The sequence below is a fragment of the Vespa mandarinia genome, chromosome 3 (genome assembly GCF_050613455.1).
Source record: "Vespa mandarinia isolate Hongniang chromosome 3, ASM5061345v1, whole genome shotgun sequence".
NCBI classification, from domain to species: Eukaryota; Metazoa; Arthropoda; class Insecta; order Hymenoptera; family Vespidae; genus Vespa; species Vespa mandarinia.
The window spans coordinates 9,554,882-9,576,275 of NC_140812.1; the positions used below are offsets into that span (position 1 = coordinate 9,554,882).

The following is a 21,394-nucleotide window of genomic DNA, read 5'->3' on the forward strand; positions in this document are numbered from 1 at the left end:
TATCTAGTAACGTAAATTGCTGTAAGATGGTACTATTACTTCTTTTTTTACTTTACAATTTTATATTATTTTAGAAAAAAGAATTGATAATTTTACCAAAACAACTATATTATTCGCTCCATAAATATAAAGAGAGTGAAAAATTTTTATATTTTTATTTCTACACGAAATAATAAATATATTTTGTTTATACACTTAGTTGTATTCGATAGTATGAACCAATCAGGAACGTTCTTGAAAACATCAGTTAATTATTAAATTACAACATAAACATTTATAATATAATTTATTGATTAAATATATACGGCCGATTTATAAATTAAAATATATATATACATATATACGTGTAATCACATATATAAAAATGTAAACATAATTGTAAAATGAATTTTTTTCAAATAGTTCGTTAAATAATCGTAGATAACTACGAATGTTGGTAATGATTTCAGTGTGGATTTTCCTTTGTTATTCTTACTTCGTTAACGGAGTTAAAGTTCCCAGCCAATAACGAATAAAAAAAAGAAAGGAAATTTTGTTTTCACGAACAGTTACTCGCCAACTATGTTGATCGACTTACCTATTTGTAAATGAGATGGTTTTGTGTTGTCACTTACACGTGATAATTGTTGTGAAATGTGCTTTTTCCCGGCATTGATGAATTAAATCAACACGCGTAATCTTTCTTTCCATACGATTATATTTTATTAAATTAAATATATTTTTCTGTTCTGTTGAGTATATTTACAATGAAAATATTTTGTTTAATTTACGTGCGTTTAATAAAAAATATATAATGGGTTAACCTTATGTATTCATATATTTTATGTTTATTAAACTATTACGTATGTTTTCGTAAAAGTGATAAAAGTAACACGTAATAATCATTCAAAGATATATTTATCATTTATATACATTATTTCGATTATTTGATTATCATTAAAAAGGTATGAACATGTTATCGGAAGATTCGATACCTTTGTCCTTACCTGATACACAAAACATAGACGCTGTGACTCTTACGCAGTCTCAGGATTTACCTGTTTCACAACAAACAGCTATGACTATTTGGGGGAGGTTATGTCCAAACAAGCTTCCTTTTAAACCTTTAGGTAAATTCATGCATATTTTCTTTTATATATATATATATATATATATATATATATATATATATATAAAATATATATATGTATATGTATGTATGTATATGTATGTATGAATGTATATGTATGTATGTATGTATATATTAAATTTTAGTTTAATTAATACGATCAATTTTACTTTTTCAATAGAAATGACTAAGGACGAATATACTCTCGGTCGTGCAGAGAGTTGTGATATTTGTGTGAATTCTATAGAATTTAGAGCTAAGTGGGTGAGTGTAATAAGTAAAATACATTTTAAGATAATCAGAGAACATATTGGTGGGAACACTAATGACTCGGTAGTATACCTAGAAGATCTTAGTCATAATGGAACTTTTGTTAATAAAGAAAGGGTTGGAAATCGTAAACGAGTAATATTAGAAAGTAATGATGTGATATCTCTTGCACAACCTTATTTTGCAGGTAGATATTAATTCTTTTTATAATTATAAATGTTTGTATTATATAAATATATAGATATTATTAATTGACAATGTTATATTTTAGTGTATATATTTATGAGTACAACTGCATTTGAGGGTAATGAATTGCCTATAGAATTAAAGAGTAAATATGCAGTTTCGCGTAAATTGGGTTCAGGTGCGGGTGGAGAAGTAAAAATGGTATTTACCAAAAATGGTTGTAAAAAATTTGCAATGAAAACTATAGTTAAAGCAGCTAGTAATTCAAATGGATATAAGCATCCTTTAAATGATCCTGAAAAAATCATGAATGAAGTTAGAATTTTGAAAGCTTTGAGGCATGTAAGTTAATGCAATAATATTCTTTTTTTTTTAAACCCTTGCATTGTAGTTTTGTGAATGAAGTTTAATTAATAAGATAAATCAATGTGTTATAGCCATGTGTGATTCGTATGGAAGAAATTGTAGATACTCCAAGTACTGTATATATTGTTCTTGAATTAATGGAAGGTGGAGAGCTGTTTGAAAGAATAACAAGTAGGGGCAGATTAACAGAAAATCATACCAAATTGTTATTTTATCAAGTTGTATTGGCAGTTCATTATCTTCATGAATGTGGTATCACTCATAGAGACTTAAAGGTTAGTTATTTGATATATGTAAATATGTGTAATAATAATATTTACATATACATATATATTAATTTTTTTCTTTTTTGAATAATCATAGCCTGAAAATATATTATTGGCAAGCAATGCAGATATAACTTTAGCTAAAGTGTCAGACTTTGGTTTGTCAAAACTAGTTGATGCACAAACCATGATGAAAACATTTTGTGGAACACCAATGTATGTAGCACCTGAAATATTGTCAACAGGTGGACGTGGTTCATATACAAACAAAGTATGACTTATATATTTCAATATTTTTATTTTTAAATGCTGATCTATAATTGAAATACGTTTTACTTATTTATTAATTTTAGGTCGATATATGGAGTTTAGGTGTAATTTTATATGCTTGTTTAAGTGGAGCAGTTCCATTTAACATTACATGTAAAGAAGTTACTTTGCAAGATCAAATTAAAAGAGGGCTTTATGGGTTTCCAAGTTCTAGATTTGGACATGTATCGGATAAAGCTATCGATTTGGTAAGAATTTAATGATGTTTGTTATATTGAATAGGACATATGAAAAAAAGAAAAAGAAATTCGAAAATTTATATATATATATATATATATGTATATATATATATATATATTTATATGTAATAATACAGATAAAAAAATGTAGAATTATATAAAACAAAAAGGTTTGGTTTTTAGATTAAACGTATGATGACAGTAGATCCTAAGAAACGAATTACCATCAAGCAGGTGTTATTACATCCTTGGCTACAAGATCATTTTATGCGTAATACTGTACATTCATTAATTAATTATGATAAGGACGAGAACTGCCCTCCTATAAATTTACTTACAGATGATAGATACAAACATGACACGTATGCAGGTCTGTTGAAACGACCAAGAATAGACTTATAGATATTTTGACTAAATACAGCCTGCTAGCGGGTCTATGTAATTATTAGTACAAATAATGAAGAGAGTATTGACTTTTTTTAAATAAAATAATTATGTTAATCACACAAGGAATAGCGTAATACGTTTACCTTTTTCTATTATTGAATGATTTTGTTGTGATATTTGTTTGTATGCTCCATATAAATGTAGTGATGTGTGTACATATAGCGCGTAATCTAAAAAACAAATTTACATGCAACAAATAATGCAATCACATTTTTCATTAACAACATATGTGGTGCTTGTATATCTGTGATTTATACTGTTGATTTTTTCAATAAGGATTTATATGTGATTTCTAGTTCATGTATTTTATTTTGACTCATTATCATGTTAATAGAAATATGTGTTAAAATTCTGACATAGAAAGAAACCTTTATCTCTAACATCTTATGTTATCTCTGTTTTGCATATATTTTTAATTAATTTAAAAGTTTGATCTACTTTATAGTGGGTTTTCTTTCATCGTGACATAGTAATAAAATATCTTGTATCATTTCATTATAAATAATTTAAGCGAAGTTTCACATAATAGAATACGAGCATATGTGACAATAAATTTGTTTTGTTGCGTTATTTTTATGTTTGTTTTTACTTGAGTATAGTTGGTATATCATACATCCAAAAAATATATAATTCAACCTGCAAAAAACATGTGTTTAAACAGCACATTTATAAAATATACCATTTTATAATAAAATTGTTACATGAACTGTTTTATTTGAGGATCATCGATATTGCATTATTCATCATTCCTTTCTACAAGAGTAAATGTCTTCTTCATCAGGACAAGGATTCGGCATTGGTGTTTCTAAATCCGATTCCTCTTTAGACGTAAGTCCAGCAAGATGTCGTTTTATTTGAGCTATTGCATTTCCAGGATTTAAACCCTGAAATAGAGTTCATAAGTAATTTTCTAAGAGCGGACAATTTAAATTATTAGATATAATGTGTGTATTCGATTGTTATATCTACCTTCGGACATGTTTTAGTACAATTAAAGATGGTGTGACATCGATAAACCGAATAAAAATCTTTTAGTTTACTAAGCCTCTCTTTGTACGCCATATCTCGTGAATCCATTATCCATCTATATGCCTGTAATGTTTGTAGGTATATTGAAAGAAAAAACAAAACAAAAAAAAGAGATATCTTTTTCTTTTTTATAGATAAAAAAAATTTGTTAGATAAAAAATTCGTCTTTGGATTATCTGTAAAGTCCAATTAATCTGATACCTGTAAAAGAGCAGCTGGTCCTAAATATTTATCCCCTAACCACCAATATGGAGGACAGGAGTATGAACAGCATCCACAAAGGATACACTCGTATAATGAATTAAGTTTATCTCTATCTCTCTGACTCTGTAAGATTTGTCTTAAACCAAGAAAGCTGCCTTCTCCGGGACGTTTTAAAAATGGTTCAGTTGAATGAACTTGGCTAAGAAAATGTGTCATATCCACAATTAAATCTCGGATTACGTAGGTATGTGGTAAAGGATAAATAATAATCGGTTTCGATGAATGTTCTATTTTTCTGAAAATAAAGTAATAACATATTTTTAAGACACATAATACCAATCAGATAATCAAAGAGATTTTTATTACAATTAATTCAGTGTATTATTATTATTATTATTATTACGTGATGCAAGCTAGAGTATTAACACCATTGATGTTCATCGAGCAACTTCCACAAATTCCTTCACGGCAAGATCTTCGAAAGGATAGAGTTGGATCGAGATCTGCTTTGATAATATTTAGAGCGTCCAATATCATGGTACCAGTACAATTCATTAAATCCACGTTGTATTGTTGTATATGGGGTTTTACTTTTGGCTTTTCTGGATTCCATCGGTATATGCGAAACGCTTGTATTTTCGTTTTCTTTATTTGTTTTTCCTTAACCAAGAGAAACGATCAAATTTAATGATCATTTATTTACACATACGCACATTCTATTTATCATATACTTTTTTGAGGGTTTTTCTCATGTTTTTTTTCTTTTCTTTTTTTTTTTTTTGTAATTTTTATTTTATTTTATTTTTTTTTTCTCACAAAAATCCGCGTCACTTTGACAACTTGTGTTATACTTTTACTAACGTCTAAAGTTTTGCAATCCTTGACGGCCGCCTTTTCTTTACCGAGTATTCCTTTATCCGTTGATGATAAATATCTTAAATGGAAAGTTATTAAACCGAACCATGAATTACGTTTTACATTAATATAGCCGTTTTTACAAAATTGGCTAGTTAAAACGCCGCCGGTATCGGCAAGGAACATGTCCTTCGGTCGATAGATTTTACAATAGAACCCCCAAAACTTTAATATTTATTCTATCGAACATTCCGGCTTTGGCAAGGATACTTATTCTGTCCTTTCTGTCAGAAACAAAATATTGAAAATGAGCGACGATCAAATACGTATCTAGTGTAAACAGCACCTAGGGCAAGCGTAAAAATTGTGCTTCAATCGTCCCACCCACCCCCTCTTTGGTCTCTTCCCAACCCCCAATTATTTCTTCATCAACTTATATGCGTATCGTCCCAATTCCATCTTTTCTTTTTTCCATTTCATTTGTCAAATGAACGATTTTGACTTCGAAGAAGTACAAGAAAAAAAAATAAAAAAGAAGTACAACTTCATTATTCATACCGCCGCGACAAGAGCCATGCAGGATCAACGTTTCTTTTCTTTTTATTTTTTTTTATTATTTTTTTTTTTATCACGACTTGACTCTCTTCTCAAATTTATTTCTCATCGAACTTTCTCAACAACAACAAAAATGAATTTTCTTCAACGAATGCTATTTCTTTCGGCCTTTTTGTTTTTTATTCTTTTCCTTTCTTTTCTTTCTTTTTTTGATTTTTGTTCTGATTTTATTGTTCTTTTTTTCCCCATAGGCCAGGGCACAACGTCCTATTCGCCCAATCCTAAATAATTGTTTATAATGACAACCTTCACGATTCTCTAATTTATAACTATGTTCGGGATATTTTACTTATTGCCGAGAGAGAGAGAGAGAGAGAGAGAGAGAGAAAACGTTTTTTTCTTTTTTCTTCTTTAAATCGTTTTGTTTTTAAATTCATTCTCGTTTTTTAATTATTTTCTTTTCATTCGCATTTTGTTTACATATAAATTATATGGCATTGAATTAAGTCATATTTTTCTTCATTAGATATTTAAATATTTACGTTTTTGTGTATAATAAAAAAAATATTCTTCCGTTATATAAGAAAATCCGTTTTAAAGTGCTTGTTATCGTTATAATGTAAATATTTTATGTAATTATGCATTTTTTTTTTGTTTCTTTACGAGTATCATGTAAAAATGACAAATATATTGAAAATGACTCGTAACATAAAAATACATATTTCAATATTGATTCAAAAATGGATATTATAAAATAATATTGGTCACTTACATACATTTTGTAATTATTACAATCATGTTAACTTAATTTAGAATAATACTCGAGTCTTCTTCTTCTTCTTTTTCTTCTTTTTCTTCTTCAACAAAACGTCATTAAATGAAATACGATAAATATTTTAATTATTCGTTTGAAAGATTTAAGAAGAGAAATTTGACTTAATTTAAGGGTTATTTAACCTTGATTATAAATATAATTCTATAAAAAAAAAAAATCGAATAGGTACATACATTTTCCCTCCAAAAAGATAAAGTATGGAAAAGTATACTTTAATTGACAATCCACTATCGAAATAAACAAAAACAAAATTATATTTACCAATTAACTTAGCACAGTTGTTATACCTTTTTTTTTTATTTTTTTTTTCTAAGTTCTTGTAGATTATTAAAGCATAAACAATTGTACGTAATATAAAATAAATTATAAATATTTTTTGTTATTGCATAACTTCAGAATCTCAAATATTTTTTTTTTTTTTTTTTTTTTTTTTTTTTTTTTTTTTTTTATTAAAGACAATTAAAAGTCTCACAAATATGTATGTACATTTATTCACCTTTAAAAAAGTGATCTTTATTTGAATATAAAATGGTAATAGTTGGCGATAAGTTGTCATTGACGTTATTTTCAACCTCTCACTTTTCTTTACAATCCGAAGGTAATCTCGTTAGATAAATAATGTATAATATCTTATATGCATATATATATATATATATATATATATATATATATATATATATATACGTATAACTTAATATATTATCAATCGTTATTGTAATCAATTCGTTTATGAGTTTTTTCAAAGGAGAATAAAAAAAGATCCTATGTGATTTTTTTTTTCTTCATCAGAAATGTCGTCATAACCTTCGATTTATTTTTCGCGCCATTATTTACATCGTTTTTTGTAACATCTTTGAAAATAAATACGTAAGTAAGTACGTAAATGCACGGCAAATAAGAATAAACTTCTGCGATTGTAATTCTCCTAATTTAGTAATATTTATATATATACGTATCTTCGATGTGATAACGCGAGAATAATAAGAAAATCAAGTGATTTATTACAATGGATCGTTCGATCGTTCGATCAATTTTCAAATCAGTTCTTATTATTACCATCATCATCATCATTATCATTATTATATATTAATATTTATATTATTATTATTATTATTATTATTATTATTATTATTATTATTATTATTATTATTATTATCATTATTATTAATATTATTATTATTATTATTATTATTATTATTATTATTATTATTATTATTATTATTATTATTATCAAATATTGCCTCGTTTCTTTGATAGATCTTTTTACGGTCGATAACTTAGTTCGTTGTTAGTAAAGAAAATATGAAACACAAACAATTTTGCAAAAGGTCAAATATGTTATCATTGTATGTATGCAAGAGGTTAATAAAAATTAACTCAAACCAAGTCAATGAAATATATCACGTTGGTGTTACGGTCGAAAATAATTGGCTTTTAAAAGACAGCTATGTTAAACTGAAAAACATAATAAGTACTTCTATTTGTAGGATCTAGAATCTCCACGTGCATGATGGGAGAACTATAAATCGAAAATCTTATTGTGTTAGACACCTGTTGTTGTGTTAATTTATTGTACATTTAGTGTTCCCATTAAGAGATAAAGTTAAACGTTTATTTCTTTTTTATACAAGTTAATATCAATTCAATAAAAAGACATAAAAAGAAATTCATATATTAAGTATGGAATTTTTTATTTATATATTCTATATAGAGGCTATTTTTGGGCATTAAATTTAGAACTTCAATTTTTTGACGATAATTTAATTTGTTTCGTGAATGTTCAATCAGTAAAAAATACGTTTGTGATTCTTTTTAGAAATGGCAGGACAAACTGTCTTGATCATAGGTAATGGTGGTAGAGAACATGCTATTTCTTGGAAGTTATCTCAATCTCCACATGTAAGGCTAAATAATTATTTTACATTAATTAATCAGTACATTTTTATATGTGTAAAATATATATATATATATATATATATATATATATAAATATTTTATTACTGTTAATAGATAAAGGAAATATTTGTTGCTCCTGGTAATAGTGGCATTGCTTCGGTGGATAAAGTTTCTTTAGCAAAAATTAATGTTAAGAATTATAAAGTATGTAATACCTAAATATTTTTTCTTATCTATATTTCAAATAGTTCCTTATTATAATGAATTTGTTTGATAGGAAGTAGCCGAATGGAGCAAAAAAAATGGAATAAGTATTGTCATCGTTGGTCCAGAAGAATATCTTGCTAAAGGTTTGGCAAATGAATTACAAAATGTAGGGATACATTGTTTTGGGCCACAAAAGGAAGCAGCTAAAATAGAAGCCGATAAAGATTGGGCTAAACAATTCATGGATCGTTATAATATTCCAACTGCCAAATGGAAAGGATTTACAAAAGCTGAAGATGCAAAAGAATTTGTTAAAAAGTAAGCTGAAATAAAAATAAATATATGTTCTTAATGAAATATTTTAACATGAATTCAAATGTTTATTTTAGTGCCACGTTTCGAGCTCTTGTGATAAAAGCTTCAGGTTTGGCAGCGGGTAAAGGTGTTATTGTAGCCAAAAATGTAGAGGAAGCGTGTCAAGCAATTGATGAAATTTTAACTGATAAAAAATTTGGTTCTGCTGGTGAAAATATTGTTGTAGAAGAACTTTTAGAGGGTGAAGAAGTATCGGTACTTGCATTCACAGATGGTACAGTATATAAAATAAAAATTTTTTTGGAACGTTGAAATATTCATCATACTAATCTTTATTATTATTTAGGAAAGACAATAATTCCTATGATGCCATCGCAAGACCATAAAAGGATATTTGATGGGGATTCTGGTCCAAATACTGGTGGAATGGGTGCTTATTGTCCATGTCCTTTGTTGAGTGAAAAAGATTATGAAATAGTCAAATTAAATATTCTTCAGCAATCTATTAATGGACTCAGAAAAGAAAATATACCATTTGTTGGTAAATAATTATAATAACATATTTAAACAAAGTATATATATAAAAAATAATTTCATTCTATTTTTTATTGTTTATTGTAGGTATCTTATATGCTGGTTTAATGATAACTAACGAGGGTCCTAAAGTCCTAGAATTTAATTGCAGATTTGGTGATCCTGAAACGCAAGTGATATTGCCATTATTGAAGTCAGATTTGTTTACAATTATAAAGGTGAATTTTGTCTTTTGTTATCCAAGATTAATTATTATTGACAATGATAAGGTATATTTCTATAACATAGTTTTATTCAGGCTTGCTGTGATGGTACCTTGGATCAAATTCAAATTGATTGGTATGAAGGTGTATTTGCTGCTGGTATTATTTTAGCTTCTCATGGATATCCAGCTTCATCTTCCAAAGGTCAAATAATAAGCGGAGTTGACAATGTAATATCTAAAAAAGATTATTTTATTTTCCATAGTGGCACTGATCTATCTTCTCAAGGACAATTATTAACAAACGGTGAGATAGTTTATAAATAATTAATAATTTTATTATATGTGATATTAAACTAAAATATTTTTCTTTATTATATTTTTAGGTGGAAGAGTTCTCATTGTTGTTAATATCGCACGTTCACTGGCATTAGCAGCAGCTAGAGCTACTCAAGCTGCTAAAGAAATATCATTCGATGGGAAACAGTTTAGAATGGATATAGCTCATAAGGGTATTGCCAGGTGTGTATTATATTTTTTGTACAATTATAAAAAGATTCCTTTTAATAAAAATCATTACAGGTCAATTCTTCGTTATGGTGATTTAACATATAAAAATAGTGGTGTTGATATTGAGGCTGGTGATTCTTTAGTATCTGCTATTAAACCTGTATCATGTTCTACTGTGCGTTCTGGTACATTGGGATCTATTGGTGGTTTTGGTGGTATATTTGATGTTAAAGCTGCAGGTTATAAAGATCCTCTCTTAGTTTCTGGTACTGATGGTGTTGGTACAAAATTAAAAGTGGGTACATATTATAGTATATAGATCATACAATTTAATAGGCACATTAATTATTGTTAAACATTAAATTATCTTTTTAGGTTGCATTTGAATGCCATAAACATGATACAGTAGGAATAGATTTAGTGGCAATGTGTGTCAATGATGTACTTGCACATGGAGCAGAACCACTATTTTTCCTTGATTATTTTGCATGTGGTAAACTTGATGTTAATGTAGCTGCCACTGTTATAAATGGTGTTTCAGAAGGATGCAGAAGAGCTGGATGTTCTTTGGTAAATATATATTATATATTCAATATATTAGTAATGTCAAAATAAATTATATATTAATTAGTAATGTCAAAATATTATACAGGTCTTACTTATAAACCAATATAATACCATTGAATTTTGCAGAAAAAAAAATTGAATGTACTGTTTAATTTCTAGATTGGTGGAGAGACTGCAGAAATGCCAAATATGTATTCAAATGGAGAATATGATCTGGCAGGATTTGCAGTAGGAGCAGTTGAAAAAAATAATTTATTACCATGCATTGATAAGATTATAGAAAAAGATATTGTCATTGGTCTTCCATCGAGTGGTGTACACAGTAATGGTTTCAGTCTGGTGAGAAAGGTTCTTAAAATAGGAAATGTGAAATATACAGATATTGCTCCATTTTCTGAAACAGGAAAAACTATTGGTATTTATTTAATAAGATTTGAAATTTCTTTCATTAATTCATAAATATATCATCATTTTATACTAATTGATTACAGGTGAGGAACTTTTGGAACCAACTAAAATTTACGTTAAAGGTGTCATTCCTGTTTTAAAATCTAATTTGGTAAAAGGTTTTGCTCACATTACTGGTGGAGGTTTAATAGAAAATATACCAAGGATTTTGCCTAAAGATGTTCAAGTTAATTTAGACGCATCTAAATGGAAAATTTTACCTATCTTTGGATGGCTTGCTGCAATCGGTAAGAAATCAAGGATATTATATTAAGAAATTAAATAATTTTATTTGAAAGCATCAGATTTTTTTCCCTTATATTTTATAGGTAATATCAGCCAACAAGAAATGTTGAAAACTTTTAATTGTGGCATTGGAGCTGTTTTAATTTGTGCAGAGAAAGATAAAGATGAAGTATTACATATGTTGAAAGAAGAGAGTCCAATAATTATAGGAATAGTAAATTCTCGTTATAGTGAGTTGTTTATTTGAGTTTAAATATCATGCCATTTTCTAAAGTACTTATGTATAATGTATTTCAATGTCGTAGATGATCAATTAAGCGTTCAAGTCAAAAACTTCGATAAATCGATCGAAATAGAAATGAGAAAATATGTGCCACATATTACATCCAAATTAGCAGCACCACTTAAAAGAGTCGGTGTTTTAATTTCTGGTAGTGGAACTAATCTTCAATCATTAATCAATGCTACAAAAGATCCAACGCAACACATTGGTGCAGAAATAGTTTTAGTAATATCCAACAAACCGGATGTCGAAGGATTGAAAAGAGCAGAAAGAGCAGGCATCAAAACAGTTGTAAATAGAAATTGAAATTGATATATTAGTATACGTATAATTAGTATACTTCAATGTCACATGCTATATATAATACTTCTATAAAATTATTTCATTATTTTTAAATTTAGATTATTCAACATAATCAATATCCAAGTCGAGAAGCTTTTGATTCAGCAATGACTATTGAACTTGATGCAGCAGGAGTAGAGATTGTATGTCTTGCTGGTTTTATGAGAATTTTGTCTGCACAATTTGTAAATAGGTGGAAAGGTGCTTTAATCAATGTGCATCCTTCTTTATTACCTTCTTTTAAAGGGGCACAAGCACATAAAGATGTTTTAGCAGCTGGCGTACGCATTTCAGGATGCACTGTTCATTTTGTTGCGGTAACAATTGTTAATATATTCATTAATAATATATATTTAATATTTAAATAATTTTACTATATTATTTATACATAATATTTATACATTGTATTTATATACAGTAGATATCATGTAGTTATAATACTAAATAAATATATATTTTATATATAATATGTATTATATATAATATAATTATTCTACATTATTTTCCGTAGGTTGATATTGATTCTGGAGCTATTATAGAACAAGAGTCGGTACCTGTTTTACCAAATGATACTGAAAATATACTTCAAGAACGTGTGAAAGAAGTGGAGCATAAGGCCTTTCCCCGTGCATTAAAACATTTAGCCACGGGACGTATACAATTAAAGGATGATGGTAAAATCCAATGGAACTATTGAATCATATGTACAGATCTTATATTTTTATGAATAAATATAAAATTTAGATATTTTTTATATTTACAAAGTAAGAAATTATCTTTTCAAATCTTTTTTTTTTTTCTTAGGTTTTATATAGACTATACAAGTAGATATACATTTCTATTTTTTAATCACTAACTATATACTCTAGATGTTTGGTAAAGATTAACATTTTTTATATACTTCATTAAATATTTTATCTTCAAGTGATCTTTTTTCTGAAGATTGTTTGAAATAAGTTGAAAATGTCAAGATTATTATCGTTATTAAAAGTATTGTTTATATTTTTTTTTACTGATTTCTTTTTTTTTGCTGATCTAATTGGTTCTTTGGATAATACTTGTTCCGCTAGAGTTTCTATATTAACGTGAAGCATTTGTTTTTGAAGTATAGGTACAAGTAAATTATATTTATCAATTTTGTTGTTTAAATTTTTAATGAATGGTTTAAAATTTTCAATAGTATTTGTCCAACTTTCTCTTTCTTCTAAATTCAATGGAATTAAACCTAATTCATTGCGTGCTTCTGTTAATAATTTTTGTAATTCTTTTGTTTCTTCTCTGATCTCCTTTGAAAGCTGTATCCATTCTGGAGTGAATCCGTTTTCTATCAGTACCTATGATATGATTAAAATTAGTTTTATTCTTGTTATAGTATGTATAATATTACTTATAAAGTTATAATACATTCTGTTTGAAAAAGATATTCGAATACCTGATTTAATTTGTGGGTAGTGAAATCAACATACGGGTTTTGTCTGTTGATATTTTTTAAAGGTTTCCCAATGCCTGGAAGATCGCTAAATTCACCTTTATTCATTGCCTCTTGAATCAAATCTTCTACCAATCGATCCATCCCATAACGTGTCTTAATGTCTTGAGCACGTTTTTTATCCATTCCAATTAATGTATTACGTTCTTCTGCTTGTAATTTTTTTAATCTATGTTCCATAACATTTTCAACAGCTTTTTGTGCTCTTTCAATAGTGTGTAACCTTTGTCGTTTACTTAGTGTTCCTATACCAACGTCATAGTTTAAATAATGACGATGTTGTGGTGCTGTATGCTTAAACAAAAAACATATATATACATACAGATACACATCCATTATACACATTTAAAGATATAGAAGTAAAAGATATAATATAAGTATATATAAATAATAATATTCATAAATGAAAACCTTAATGTCAAATTCTTCAACATCCGGTAATAATTGAGAATTACTTTCTTTCAAATCATTGCGTAGCTTTCGTATTTCTCTATAGGCACTTTCAACCTAAACAAAATATTATTAAATATTGTTATATATTTTTTTTATCAATGAAATGAATTAACAACATATTTGAAATATTCTTACTTCTGCAAATCTAACTGCATCAGCTTCTGATGCTCCACTGTCTGGATGGAACTGTTTGGCTAGATGTATAAAGGCAAGCCTAAGCGTTTCATCTTCGCAATCTTCATTTACTCCAAGTGTTTGATATAGTTGCTAAAGAAATAACTTTATTACGTAGATTGTAAATTTATAAAGTAAATACACTTCATAAGTGTAATGAGGTTTCACCTTCACAGATTTTGCAGAAGTACGATGTTTTAACCGTTTTAGAAAAAGCATGTCTGTGAAAGATACACGAGCAAATTGTTTACTCCCATTTACGCATGTACAGTTGAAAGTTAACATATTTTTAATTAACTAATAGTTATTATAAACAGAAACTAATGGAAAGAAGTACCAATAGGTATAATCATTGATTTATGATTTATTATATAATCGTTATTTAAGATTATAACCTATACGTGTAATTCTTTAAGCATTTTTATAAACGTTTATTACCATTTGTGATTATATTCTCTCTTTCTCTTTCAGTAATGAAAGAAAATAAAAAAATACTTATTAACCACGCTAGTCGATTGGAGTGAGATATACAAATATTGGTTTCAGTTTCTTATTGGTTAAAATGAATTTATTCAAGCATCTGATTGGTGTTTGTTTCGCACGTGTTCTCAAAAAACAGGGACGCTATATACATTTGAAATATTTGAATTAAGCGGCGCCATTTTGTATCAACGGTTTATCTGTAACAATGGTGTTATGTAGAATATTATAACATATAATATGATAATATTTTACAATATCTACAATTTGAAAAGTATATTTTCAATGTAAAATATCATACAGTTTGTAAAGTATAATACTTACTTTTCTGAGAACTTCGATAATTGTTATAATATTATCACCGAAATATTAACGCGCGGTTTCAATTGAATTTGAAAAGTTCTTAGTTCTGTTTACTTGAATTAGTTTGTAATTCCTGTTATATGCGGTTGATTGAAATACTTTTTAATGAATATACAATTATAACAAGAATAGTGCAAACTATAAAATGAAATGTTTATAAGAACAATATTGTTTACAATTAATGTTGTTGCCTAACCTCAAACAATCAATGTGTGCATTATATTTTTCAAAATATTGACTATGCTATAATAAAAATTTAGAATGGCTGATAAAGTACAGGATAGACATAATGCTTCTGAAGAGATGGAAGTGGACTTTGTAAATAATGAACTTAATAACGATGAAGATGGGGGTATAAGAATAGATGATGATATTTACATTCCACCACCACCAAAAAAGATTAATGATTTAAATATAAATGGACCTAGGCTCATGATTACAAAAATAGTTAATGAAAATTTTAAAAGTTACTCAGGCAAGCAAGTTATTGGTCCTTTTCATAAGGTAAATATAATTATCAAATCTAATTAATTTATTTATTTAGAATCTATATATCTATATTTTTTTCTTTATCATGTATCTTTTAGTGTTTTTCTGCAATTGTGGGGCCAAATGGAAGTGGTAAAAGTAATGTAATCGATTCAATGCTTTTTGTGTTTGGTTATAAAGCAAGCAAGATACGTTCAAAAAAGATCTCAGTTTTGATACACAATTCGAGTCAACATAATAACTGCAAAAGTTGCACCGTTTCTATATATTTTCAAAGTATAATTGATAAGGTAAATTAAAAGTAAAAAATTCTCTATTGTGTATAAGATTTTATTTGTATAAAAAATATATGAAAAAAGAAAAATAAATGTTTATAATATAGGAAGGTGATGATTATGAGGTTGTACCAAATAGTGAATTTGTAATATCTAGAACAGCATTTAAAGATAATACATCATATTATGAATTAAACAATAAAAAAGTACTATTTAAGGAGATATCTAAACTTTTAAGATCTCATGGTGTTGATTTAGATCACAATCGATTTCTAATATTACAGGTATGAATGATAAAAATATAATTAATATTTCAAAATCTTAAGATCTAATTTAAAAATTTGTTAATAGGGTGAAGTAGAGCAGATAGCAATGATGAAACCAAAAACTGTAAATGACAATGAAACGGGTATGTTAGAATTTCTGGAAGATATCATTGGTACTGTACGTTTCAAAGAGCCTCTTGAAAAATTAGTTGAGAAGATTGAATTATTATCAGAATGTAGGGTAGAAAAAATGAACCGTCTTCGAATTGTTGAAAAGGAAAAAGCAGCTTTACAAGAACCTATGCAGGATGCAGTTAATTATTTGAGAATGGAGAATGGTGTAACAAAATTACAATATCAATTGTATCATTGTAAACGGTAAGTTACAGTATTATATTACGTTGCCTTAATACATTATTACCTTGTCTTTAGAGGTTCTATGATAAATTATTTTATTTCATTTAATTCACATCAATAATTTCAAGTTTGTCATAAATCAGTGCTAGGACAGCACAGGAAATTACTTTACAAGAAGAAAAAACGAATGAAGTAGATAAAGATGTTAAAAATCTAGTAAATGAAATACAAATTATTCATCAAGAAAAGGAAGAAAAACAAAAGGTACTCAATGAAAAGAGTAAAAAATGGAATGCATTACAGTCTAATAAAAATAATATTGATGCACAATTTGAACAAATAAGAAAAAAGGATGAATATCTATATGCAGAGATGGTTGAGACAAACAAAAGAAGAAAAGAGAATCTTGCATTGGTGAAAACTGTAAGTTTAATTGTAAAATTAAAGATTTCTATGAGATGTATATTTTTATAAAAAGTTCATTTTTGTTTAATGATTTCAGGAAAAAAATAAATTAGAAGAATTGCAAGCAATACCTAAAAAAAATTCAAGTACGATCGAGGAATATGAACGACATGTTACGAAGCATGTAAAATCTAGAGAAAAGGAGGAAGCTGCATTGGTTACTTTAATGAGTGGTTTACGTGAACAAACGGAACCATTGCTTAACGAACGATCTCAATTAGAGAAAAATTTAATATCTCTTAGAAAAGATGTTGACGAAGCTAAGGGTACATTTGATATTGAAGATTCTAAATTACAATTATACACATCTATCGAACAAACAGAGCGAGAAAAATTGAATAATATAAAAGAAACTTTGGAAACTACTGTAAATACAATTAAACAAAGAACTGAACAACTTGATTCCTTAAATAAAAAGATTCCCGCTACTCAGAAAAGTTTGGATCAAGCAAAAAATGAATTTCAACAAGTAAAGGATCGTGAGATTCAAATGACATCGAAGCTAAAGAATTTGAGAATTTCTTACGAAGAAAAAAGGTCCGCTATGCAAGCAAATAATTCGAGAAATAAAGTTTTGAATTTACTTATGAAAGAAAAAAGGGAAGGAAGGATTCCTGGTATTTATGGTAGATTGGTATGTTTTTTTTACATATGCCATTTATTTATGAACATTAACGTTTAGGAAATATCGTTTATAATTATTTTATTATTTTACTAATTTACTAATTTACTAATTTACTAATTTTCATTTCAATTAAAGCTACTTAATACGAGATGATTTTGTCATTAGGGTGATCTCGGTGCAATAGATGCTAAGTACGATGTAGCAGTTTCAACTGCTTGTGGTCCATTGGATAACATCGTTGTGGATACAGTTAATACTGCTCAAGCGTGCATTACTTTTCTTCGTCAAAATGATATAGGACGTGCAACATTTATACCTTTAGAAAAACAACAACGTTATCTGTCAAAGTGCAAACAAAAGTTACAGACACCGGAAAACGTTCCTAGACTTTTTGATTTAATACGCGTTGAAGATGAAGAAATATTACCAGCATTTTATTATGGCTTACAAGATACTTTAGCAGCAGATAATTTAGATCAAGCGACGCGAATTGCGTATGGACAAAGACGTTACAGGGTGGTTACCTTAAAAGGAGAACTAATTGAAATGTCAGGTACTATGAGTGGTGGTGGACGTACTGTATTTAAAGGTCGTATAGGTCAAAAAGTAGTTAGAAATGAGCCTTCTGTTGCTGATATTGATAAATTACAAGGAAATCTTGATCAAATATATAAGGAATGTAATGATTTAAGAACTAAACAGCAAACTTTGGAAAATCAAATACATACTCTTTCAAATTCTTTGAAGGATATGATAGTTGATAGAAATAAATATAATATTGAGATACAGACTCTTAAGGAACAAAAATCGTTGTTAGAAGTACAGCTCAAGAATCAGAGAAAAAAAGTTACAGAATCTGTATGCGATCCAAAGGAGGTACAAAAGTTGAAGAAAATTGTAGATGCTGCCAAAACGAAATTAGATATGGTTCAAGAAAAATCTACCATCGTTGAAAATAAAGTTTCTGACATCAATATGGAGATTGAGAAAATATCTGGTGGGCGTGTAAGGGACCAACAGCAAAAAATATCAACCTTAAATAAACAGATAGATAAAACAAAAGGTGAGATTTATAAATTACAAGTGGCTATTACAACAGCCGAACGAAATTATAAAAAAGTGGAACAACGTATAAAAACTCTTGAAAACGATATACTCACTGCGGAAGAAAAAATACGTGAAATGCAAAATCAGAAAAGTGATTTAGAGGAAAAGGGCAAAGTTTTGTTGGAAGAATTAAACAAAGTTAATGCGGCACTGGTAGAACGAGACGAAGCTACGGCGTCTATAAAGGGAGAATTGGAGGTATTAAAAATTCGTGAAAATAAAATGAAAGCCGTGAAAATAGATTTAGATCAGAAGTTCAGTGAATATAAGAAAGTTTTAGCGGCGATTAAGCAACGACTACCAGATTATAACAAGAAAATAGATTCTTTGAAACTTCATACAATTCCAGGGGAACAACCTGGTGTATTAAAAGAATTATCAGAGGAAGAAATAAATGAATTGGACGAGAAGGTTGTAACTGATAAATTAACTAAAGCCATGCAATATTTACCAAAAGATACTCCTAATATGCAAATTATTGCTGATTACGAAGAAAAAGATAAACTTTATTTACAACGTGTTACAGATCTCGAATTAATAACTACTGAAAGAAATAATTTAAGAGATATTTATGAAAATGTACGACGACAAAGAATGAATGAATTTCTTGGTGGTTTTACATTAATAACGAGTAAGCTGAAAGAAATGTATCAAATGATAACTTTGGGAGGAGATGCTGAACTTGAATTAGTCGATTCATTGGATCCATTTAGCGAAGGGATAGTTTTCAGTGTAAGACCACCAAAGAAATCTTGGAAAAATATTAGTAATCTTAGTGGTGGTGAAAAAACCCTGAGCTCTTTGGCTTTGGTCTTTGCATTACATCATTATAAACCGACCCCATTATATTTTATGGATGAAATAGACGCAGCTCTGGATTTCAAAAATGTTTCCATTGTTGGTCACTACATTAAAGAGAGAACAAAGAATGCCCAATTTATAATAATATCCCTTCGATCGAATATGTTTGAACTTGCAGATTATCTTGTAGGAATATATAAGACATATAATTGCACAAAAAGTGTCACAGTTAATTTGGCCAAATATTATGTCAATCATGGAATTTCACCACCAACACAGATACCTATTTCTAGAAATCCTTATACCCAAACGCAACTTACGTCAAAAAATAATACGCAAGACGAACAGCCAATAAATGCAGATAAAGTTGCGCATTCTAACGGAACCGATTTGAATACCTCCTTAGGGTAAGATTTAATAATAATTATTTTATTGGGTTGAGTGCGTGTGTGTATTTTTTATGATTCATTTATATATTTAATTGGCGATTTCAGATTACCAAATTTGAGCCTTTGTGAAACTCCAAAGAAATCTGATAATTCTAAGGAAAATGTCAATAATGAAGAGAAAAATGGAAACAAAGAACCTGTAAGGAAGAAAAGAAGGATATAAAAGTGTTTTAGTAATGTTATTATTAAGACGAAGATATGTTTCAATAAGGACATACCTTATGTAAAGAAAAATACATCTTGTGCAATGCGAAGAAATAATTATTTGAACAGAATGCATTGTTTCGCCAAATCCATTTAATAATGCCTCGTAACATTTTCTCAGTCTTGTTAACATTATTTCTTATCGATATATATATATATATATATATATATATATATATATATATATATATATATATATATATATTTATTTATTTATTATCAATGTCATTGGGCAGAAATTATAGAAAAGATTTTTTTTCAAATTAATACATTTAAAATTACATTTATAAATATACAAAAGATTATTTCACTTCATTAATAATTTCATACTAAAGATCATAGTGTCTTATACAAAATTGGCCTAACATTGCAAGGATTATATCTATTAACGTAATGATTATTTTTATTCGTACGCTTTGTGTATTTGTAAAATAGTCGACGAAAATACAGTGCTCTTTTACAATTGTATAAAAATATGAAATATACATTTAACACTGGTGAAAGTTTCTCACCTATGGTAAAATAATTGCTTTAATGAAAAAGAGAAAAAATATACGTATAGATATCAATGTCGATTTGTTTTTATTTTTCTTTTTAAATGGCAATATTGAATTAAAGCGAATAATGACAAGAAAAAAAAATTGTATTGTAATGTACAAATTGGCTTAGTTTAATAACTGCCGTATAAAATAATTATATATATATATATATATATATATATATATATATATATATATATATATATATAATATATATTTATATATATTTTATAAATGAGCAATATTCTTATATACTTATAAATTTAAATACACATGTTTATCATTCATACTAATATTTATGTACTTTTATATATTCTCTTTGATATCAATAAACAAAGTTACGCGTAGTAAAGTAATACGATATTATGGAAAAAATGAAATGATGTAATCATGCATTCAGTAATCCTTCCTACGATTAATAAAATTTATGGAAGATTAGACATTTCTTTGTGAAGAATATGCGATAAGATATACTTTAAAGAGATATTTTTTTTGCTCGAGGAAACTCAACGCAAAAACAATTTATCAATAAAAACAATATATGTAAATTTCTGTAATATTAATGTATCATAAATTAAATTATTAGAGAGTCTTTCTATTGATCAGATAAAAACATATTATGTTATTGGTATCTTCTTGCATTTGATATCAAACAATTTTTAATATATATTTTGTATAT

The 21,394-nt window shown here is 27.6% G+C and overlaps 5 protein-coding genes across 7 annotated transcripts; 3 read left to right on the forward strand and 2 right to left on the reverse strand.

Moving 5' to 3' along the window:
• The first annotated feature begins 450 nt into the window (after positions 1-450).
• On the forward strand, positions 451-3,107 carry LOC118445123 (ovarian-specific serine/threonine-protein kinase Lok). Its single transcript, XM_035874134.2, has 7 exons — positions 451-1,109; positions 1,290-1,565; positions 1,650-1,906; positions 2,002-2,205; positions 2,294-2,467; positions 2,550-2,714; positions 2,889-3,107. The coding sequence occupies exons 1-7, from the start codon at positions 947-949 to the stop codon at positions 3,105-3,107; spliced, it is 1,458 nt and encodes a 485-aa protein (XP_035730027.1). The 5' UTR covers positions 451-946.
• Positions 3,108-3,895: 788 nt separating this feature from the next.
• On the reverse strand, positions 3,896-5,605 carry LOC118445127 (succinate dehydrogenase [ubiquinone] iron-sulfur subunit). Its single transcript, XM_035874141.2, has 5 exons — positions 5,247-5,605; positions 4,789-5,045; positions 4,383-4,680; positions 4,122-4,244; positions 3,896-4,036 (listed from the first exon to the last, which is right to left on the reverse strand). Exons 1-5 carry the CDS (start codon positions 5,424-5,426, stop codon positions 3,896-3,898), a joined length of 999 nt encoding a protein of 332 aa, XP_035730034.1. The 5' UTR covers positions 5,427-5,605.
• Positions 5,606-7,505: 1,900 nt separating this feature from the next.
• On the forward strand, positions 7,506-12,943 carry Gart (trifunctional purine biosynthetic protein adenosine-3 Gart). Of its 3 annotated transcripts, none has more exons than XM_035874133.2 (17): positions 7,506-7,546; positions 8,447-8,529; positions 8,641-8,730; positions 8,804-9,051; positions 9,123-9,322; positions 9,395-9,589; positions 9,670-9,800; positions 9,881-10,091; positions 10,171-10,306; positions 10,367-10,589; positions 10,670-10,864; positions 11,021-11,276; positions 11,353-11,556; positions 11,638-11,784; positions 11,860-12,128; positions 12,239-12,496; positions 12,691-12,943. In XM_035874133.2, the coding sequence occupies exons 2-17, from the start codon at positions 8,449-8,451 to the stop codon at positions 12,874-12,876; spliced, it is 3,030 nt and encodes a 1,009-aa protein (XP_035730026.2). In that variant the 5' UTR covers positions 7,506-7,546; positions 8,447-8,448; the 3' UTR covers positions 12,877-12,943. The 3 variants fall into 3 exon arrangements, with proteins under 3 accessions (XP_035730026.2, XP_085511929.1, XP_035730024.2); XM_085655803.1 differs by lacking the exon at positions 7,506-7,546 and adding an exon at positions 7,955-7,976; XM_035874131.2 differs by lacking the exon at positions 7,506-7,546 and adding an exon at positions 7,998-8,308.
• A 1-nt stretch (position 12,944) lies between these two features.
• LOC118445126 (dnaJ homolog subfamily C member 28) lies at positions 12,945-14,721 on the reverse strand. Its single transcript, XM_035874139.2, has 5 exons — positions 14,464-14,721; positions 14,257-14,388; positions 14,080-14,175; positions 13,612-13,962; positions 12,945-13,513 (listed from the first exon to the last, which is right to left on the reverse strand). The coding sequence occupies exons 1-5, from the start codon at positions 14,578-14,580 to the stop codon at positions 13,100-13,102; spliced, it is 1,110 nt and encodes a 369-aa protein (XP_035730032.1). The 5' UTR covers positions 14,581-14,721; the 3' UTR covers positions 12,945-13,099.
• A 241-nt stretch (positions 14,722-14,962) lies between these two features.
• Positions 14,963-20,333, forward strand: glu (structural maintenance of chromosomes 4-like protein gluon). The gene is made up of 8 exons (XM_035874129.2): positions 14,963-15,642; positions 15,726-15,917; positions 16,010-16,186; positions 16,254-16,546; positions 16,669-16,948; positions 17,028-17,624; positions 17,781-19,930; positions 20,018-20,333. Exons 1-8 carry the CDS (start codon positions 15,400-15,402, stop codon positions 20,133-20,135), a joined length of 4,050 nt encoding a protein of 1,349 aa, XP_035730022.2. The 5' UTR covers positions 14,963-15,399; the 3' UTR covers positions 20,136-20,333.
• The last annotated feature ends 1,061 nt before the right edge of the window (positions 20,334-21,394 follow it).

Bases quoted from the DNA above. Each gene is read 5' to 3' on its own strand.
- LOC118445123 (XM_035874134.2), top strand. From the start codon at position 947: ATGAACATGTTATCGGAAGATTCGATACCTTTGTCCTTACCTGATACA. The intron at 1,566-1,649 runs GTAGATATTAAT...GTTATATTTTAG, and splicing joins TGCACAACCTTATTTTGCAG to TGTATATATTTATGAGTACA. The intron at 2,206-2,293 runs GTTAGTTATTTG...GAATAATCATAG, and splicing joins TCACTCATAGAGACTTAAAG to CCTGAAAATATATTATTGGC.
- LOC118445127 (XM_035874141.2), bottom strand. From the start codon at position 5,426: ATGTTCCTTGCCGATACCGGCGGCGTTTTAACTAGCCAATTTTGTAAA. The intron at 5,046-5,246 runs GTTAGTAAAAGT...CTCTTGGTTAAG, and splicing joins AGGATTGCAAAACTTTAGAC to GAAAAACAAATAAAGAAAAC. The intron at 4,037-4,121 runs GTAGATATAACA...ACTCTATTTCAG, and splicing joins GTACTAAAACATGTCCGAAG to GGTTTAAATCCTGGAAATGC.
- Gart (XM_035874133.2), top strand. From the start codon at position 8,449: ATGGCAGGACAAACTGTCTTGATCATAGGTAATGGTGGTAGAGAACAT. The intron at 8,530-8,640 runs GTAAGGCTAAAT...TACTGTTAATAG, and splicing joins AGTTATCTCAATCTCCACAT to ATAAAGGAAATATTTGTTGC. The intron at 9,590-9,669 runs GTAAATAATTAT...TGTTTATTGTAG, and splicing joins AGAAAATATACCATTTGTTG to GTATCTTATATGCTGGTTTA.
- LOC118445126 (XM_035874139.2), bottom strand. From the start codon at position 14,580: ATGTTAACTTTCAACTGTACATGCGTAAATGGGAGTAAACAATTTGCT. The intron at 14,389-14,463 runs GTGAAACCTCAT...TTATTTCTTTAG, and splicing joins CTTCTGCAAAATCTGTGAAG to CAACTATATCAAACACTTGG. The intron at 13,514-13,611 runs GTATTCGAATAT...ATCATATCATAG, and splicing joins CTACCCACAAATTAAATCAG to GTACTGATAGAAAACGGATT.
- glu (XM_035874129.2), top strand. From the start codon at position 15,400: ATGGCTGATAAAGTACAGGATAGACATAATGCTTCTGAAGAGATGGAA. The intron at 15,918-16,009 runs GTAAATTAAAAG...TTTATAATATAG, and splicing joins TTCAAAGTATAATTGATAAG to GAAGGTGATGATTATGAGGT. The intron at 16,547-16,668 runs GTAAGTTACAGT...GTCATAAATCAG, and splicing joins CAATTGTATCATTGTAAACG to TGCTAGGACAGCACAGGAAA.